Source organism: Gastrolobium bilobum, unplaced genomic scaffold, assembly GCF_033153095.1.
Source record: "Gastrolobium bilobum isolate Gb01-03AN ecotype WA unplaced genomic scaffold, APGP_CSIRO_Gbil_v1 utg324010, whole genome shotgun sequence".
NCBI classification, from domain to species: domain Eukaryota; kingdom Viridiplantae; phylum Streptophyta; class Magnoliopsida; order Fabales; family Fabaceae; genus Gastrolobium; species Gastrolobium bilobum.
The window spans coordinates 29,105-33,896 of NW_026897590.1; the positions used below are offsets into that span (position 1 = coordinate 29,105).

The following is a 4,792-nucleotide window of genomic DNA, read 5'->3' on the forward strand; positions in this document are numbered from 1 at the left end:
TTTCCTAAACTCGGTCCAGATCAACCCCATGTGCAGGGGCCAAAATAGCAGTCTGTGTTCTCTGCCTCGTACAGGCCGACGCCCAACCCAAAAAAATCGCACAATTTACCACAAGGTAGAAGACATCTCAAGCCTCAAAAAGGCGTATGGCACGTCCCTATCGGACCTTTGTGGAGGGAGATATGCTCTTCCAAAGGTCGCTTCAATGCATATAAATAATACAACATAACATCTGACAAAGGGATAAAGCAAGAGATTTAGTGAAATAGGGGAGCATAGGGATACAAAATACGACGAAGCTGGAATGGTCGATGCCAAAACCACGTAACGTCCAGCCTATTGGGTCGGCATATATGCCTACGGGTTTCAAACCAAGGCGTGTTCCCAGAACATCAAACCAAGGCGTGTTCCCAGAACATCAAACCAAGGCACCCTCCATCCATAACCACCCGAGACTTCTTAGTGTGCTCCTATCCGGATCACACACCACGACCCCAGGTCAACTGGAACTTCCTCACGGAGACCTATCCAGTGGAAGTCCGTAACGCCCGAAGACAAACAGTCTACTAGCCAGAGACACGGTATATCCTATGTACTAACACACATACAATATGCATGAACATGTTATCCTATATTATTTACATACACTTCCTACCATTATCCTCAACGGGCATGGTGGAACACACAAGGGGATCAAACCCCAGTACCAAGAGGTTACCTGTATAATCCTCTCCCTCAGCTCCAATGCAGTATATTTCCCGAGCAAGGTACACAACAGAAATGCCTACACAGAGGATATTCCCAATTAATTACCATTCATAAAAACACATGGAAGTTATTAACTCTTTAAGCATGGTTTCAAATACTCACCACAATCCCCTTTGGTCCGGGACCAAGGGTAACCCACCGAGCTCACGGTTCAGGGTTCAAATCTACGAAAGGCAACCTACAACGACCATATACGGATCGTCAGAACACGGTGAACCATCAATTTCACAAAACATCAATTTTTTCTCCCCCCACATGTGAGGTTCGGCCATATATGTATTAAAACACAAAATATTTTTCTTTATTTTCTTTCTATTTTTATTAAGCATCCCAAGGTTACCAAAATACCATTTTAGGTGTCACTTTTCATTTTACACCATTCTAATATCATTTTGCCCATTTATTTCCTTCCAGGGATAATACACAATCCAACACAATCCAATATTTTTTCAGTGATTTTCAAAGCTTCCAACCATCACACAACCCTTCTAATTACCATTTAACAACTCAACATGCCAACCATACAATTTCACAACATCAACACCCCATTTTTCCCTCTTTGGCTGAAATCATCATAGGCATACACCAAGGGATTTTCAATCCAATTCAACTACTCCACACCTCACACAATCATATTATTAACTCATACAAACATCCAACCATTCAATTACACAATTACATAACCAATCCAATTTCACCAATTCATGGCATCATCCAAAATTTCCTAAGTTATGATCACATTTCCACAATGAATCTTATTGCATTTATGGGTCCAACACATCATTCTAAGACATATTTATCTAATATACATTTTCCGTTTGAGCTCTCTAACAACACAAATCATACAAAATGCACTTAGGGTTCATGAATTAAATCAACAATTCCAACCAATAAAATGTGATGAAACTAAAAATATCCCATGGAGAAAACTGTGAGAGAACCACCAGAGCGATCATCGGAGGAGGAAGACATACTAAAGCGAAGTAATAAACGTAATAAAGATCGTGGAGAAAAATTCTCACATGATGTGGGTTCCTAGGGAGGAATCCTGGATGAAGGACCAAGAAGAGGGTCGAATTTCATGGAAGGAGATGCTGCAACGTCATAATGGAGAGAAGAATGATGGGGAGGGTGCTGATACTCTTGAAGGTGAGAATTTGCAGGGTGAACCAGCTGAGGAAGAAGACGTTAATTTTGGGGGCATAAAGATGTGGGTGGAAGAGGATGGAAAAACTCATTTTGGTTGCACTAATAGAGGAAGAAGACACTTGCATAGAGTGTGGGAAAAAGCTTTGATTGTTAAGCTGCTGGGCAGATCTACAGGTGTCTCGTTCATGAAGAAAAAGATTGAGGAGCTATGGGGAAGGAAAGGAAAAGTGAACGTCACTGATATTGGGAATGAGTTTTATGTGGTTCAATTTAGTGATGATGAAGACATGGAATTTGCTCTAAGTGGAGGCCCTTGGGTTGTCCTAGGTCATTATTTGTCCTTACGTAAGTAGGAACCTGGCTTCAGGCCTAATGCTGAGGGCATATCAAAGATAGCAGCTTGGATCCGCCTTCCTAATATTCCATTGGAATTTTATGATGAAGTTTTCTTTCGTAGGGTGGGTAACTGGATAGAGAAGTTAATAAAGATTGATAGGACTACAAACCTTCATGCTAGGGGTCGCTTTGCAAGGATCTGTGTTGAACTGGATTTGGCTAAACCTTTAAAAGGAGAGTATGTTCTTGAGGGAGTTTTGAAGCATATAGAATATGAAGGTCTAGGGCTCATTTGTTTCAACTGTGGAAAGTATGGCCATAGCAAGGATTGTTGTTCTGAGATTGTTCAAGAACAGATCGTGGTGAATGAATCTCATCCTTCTGGGGATGGTGAAGCTGATAAAGTTGAAGAAAACCAGAACGGTCTTGGCCCTTGGATGGTGGTTAATCGCCAACGCCGCCCTAGAAGCCAAGCTGCTACCCAAGATGGCAGAACGCCGATGACTTCGAGAAGAATCACTCAACGTGATTTCGGGGAGAATACTGCACAATCAAAGCAGTTATCAGTGCAATCATATCAGCCTGTTTTAAATGCAGTAAATACAAAATCACGTTATGATAGTTTAATGGTGATTGGGGATTTGAATCAAGCTGAGCTGGAAGTGATTAATGAGGAGCCTAATCATGGGCATAATCCTAGCGTAATTAATGACCAAAAATCAAGGGGAAATGAGGGAGCCATCAGCGTAGAAAATAATGGCATCATTAATAGGGTTTAAAAGGTTTTAATCGAAAAGATGCCTCGAGTCATTCTAGCATTGAATTGGAAGAACATGCAGATAGGTACATCCTTGTTGGGGGACCCTCAAATGATAGGGTAGCCTCTAAAATGTTCCTATGCCTTCAAAAAAACAGGATTTGGCCAATAATATAGGGCTACGTCAGAAAGCTATTGCTAAAATTCAGAACCAGCATCTGACTACCCCTGTGTTACTTGTAGATAGGCAAGTTGTGTTGCCTCCTGTTCAAAATACAGCAATGGAAGTGGATCAGAACGTTGGGGACCAAAGTGAGAGTGATAATGGTTTAAAATATCCTAAAGCTCCGGATCCTATTAGGACTTTGGTCACTACCCATTCGGATGCGTCTATTTTATCGCATCACATGGAGGTTGATAAAGGAGGTATAAATGAAGATAGTGTTGAGATTGTTAAGGGGTCAGCAGCAGGAACCTGCAACCCTTATGGTTGATTGATGTCTTTGCTGGCTTGGAATTGTCGCGGGGCGGCAAAGAAAAGGTTTTTGGGAACCTTAACTAGTATGATCTGAAAACACAGAATAGATTTGACTGCTATTTTTGAACCTAGAATAAGTGGTGCGAAAGCTGAAAAGATTATTAAAAGAACAGGGTATAACAGCTGTATTGTGGAAGAAGCTCAAGGTTTCATGGGAGGGATCTGGGTTTTGTGGAACAAGGAGTTCTGTAATGTTACGATTTTGGAAAAGAACATGCAAATAGTTCATTTGAAAGTTTGTTTCTTCCATAATGTTGCGTTCTTATGCACATTTATTTACGCCAATCCTAGAGAAGAGGTGCGACGTAGCGTTTGGCAGGATCTTCGTCGGATTGCTGATTCTATGAATGAGCCCTGGCTTATCACCGATGATTTTAATGAAATCGCATCCCCTTTTGAGAAACGTGGAGGTGCCCCGGTAGATTTATATAAATGTAACAGATTTGCTTCCTTGCTTACGGATCTGAAGATGATTGATTTGAATAGTTCCGATTCGAGATTTACTTGGCGTGGTCCTCGTTTCCTGAATATGGATAGAGTTTTCAAACGGTTAGATCGTGCTTGCAGTAACGATTTATGGAGGGTTACATTTGAGGAGGGTTATGTTAGAGCCCTTCCTAGGTTAAAGAGTGACCATATCCCCCTTCTTATATCCTTGTCTTCTTCAAAAGATGACTGGAAGGATTGTCCTTTCCGTTTCCATTCCTTTTGGCAGGACCATATCCTGTTCAATCAATTTTTAAAGGACAATTGGCACGTGCATGGGAACATTGCTGATTGTTTGAAGGTTCTTACCCCTTGCATTAAGGAGTGGAATGAGAAGGTGTTTGGGAATATTTAGCATAGGAAGAATAAGTTGATGAGAAGACTTGAAGGTATTCAAAGAGCCATTTCTGAGCACAATAAAGATTATCTGGAGAAAGTGGAGTGCAAGATCAAAGCTGAACTTGAGGAGGTCCTTGATCAAGAGGAGTTATTATGGTATGAAAAGTCTCGATCTCAGTGGATTAATCAAGGTGACAAAAACACGAGATACTATCATACAAAGACTATTGTCAGAAGGAAAAGAGGTAGAATCGTGGAACTCAAGGATGATAATGGAAGTTGGATTCGTGAAGAGGAAGGCCTGGTTAAGATGATCCGCGATTTTTATATTAATCTTTTCAAAGATGAAAGCTGTCATCGTGAGTGGATCAATACTAGATGGCCTATTGTTCCTGAGGAAGTCATGGATAAATTAAGGG

General features: G+C 41.0%; 1 protein-coding gene across 1 annotated transcript; it reads left to right on the forward strand.

Moving 5' to 3' along the window:
- Positions 1-1,793: 1,793 nt before the first annotated feature.
- LOC133308383 (uncharacterized) lies at positions 1,794-4,389 on the forward strand. Its single transcript, XM_061509001.1, has 4 exons — positions 1,794-2,180; positions 2,271-2,954; positions 3,169-3,470; positions 3,591-4,389. The coding sequence occupies exons 1-4, from the start codon at positions 1,794-1,796 to the stop codon at positions 4,387-4,389; spliced, it is 2,172 nt and encodes a 723-aa protein (XP_061364985.1).
- Positions 4,390-4,792: the final 403 nt, after the last annotated feature.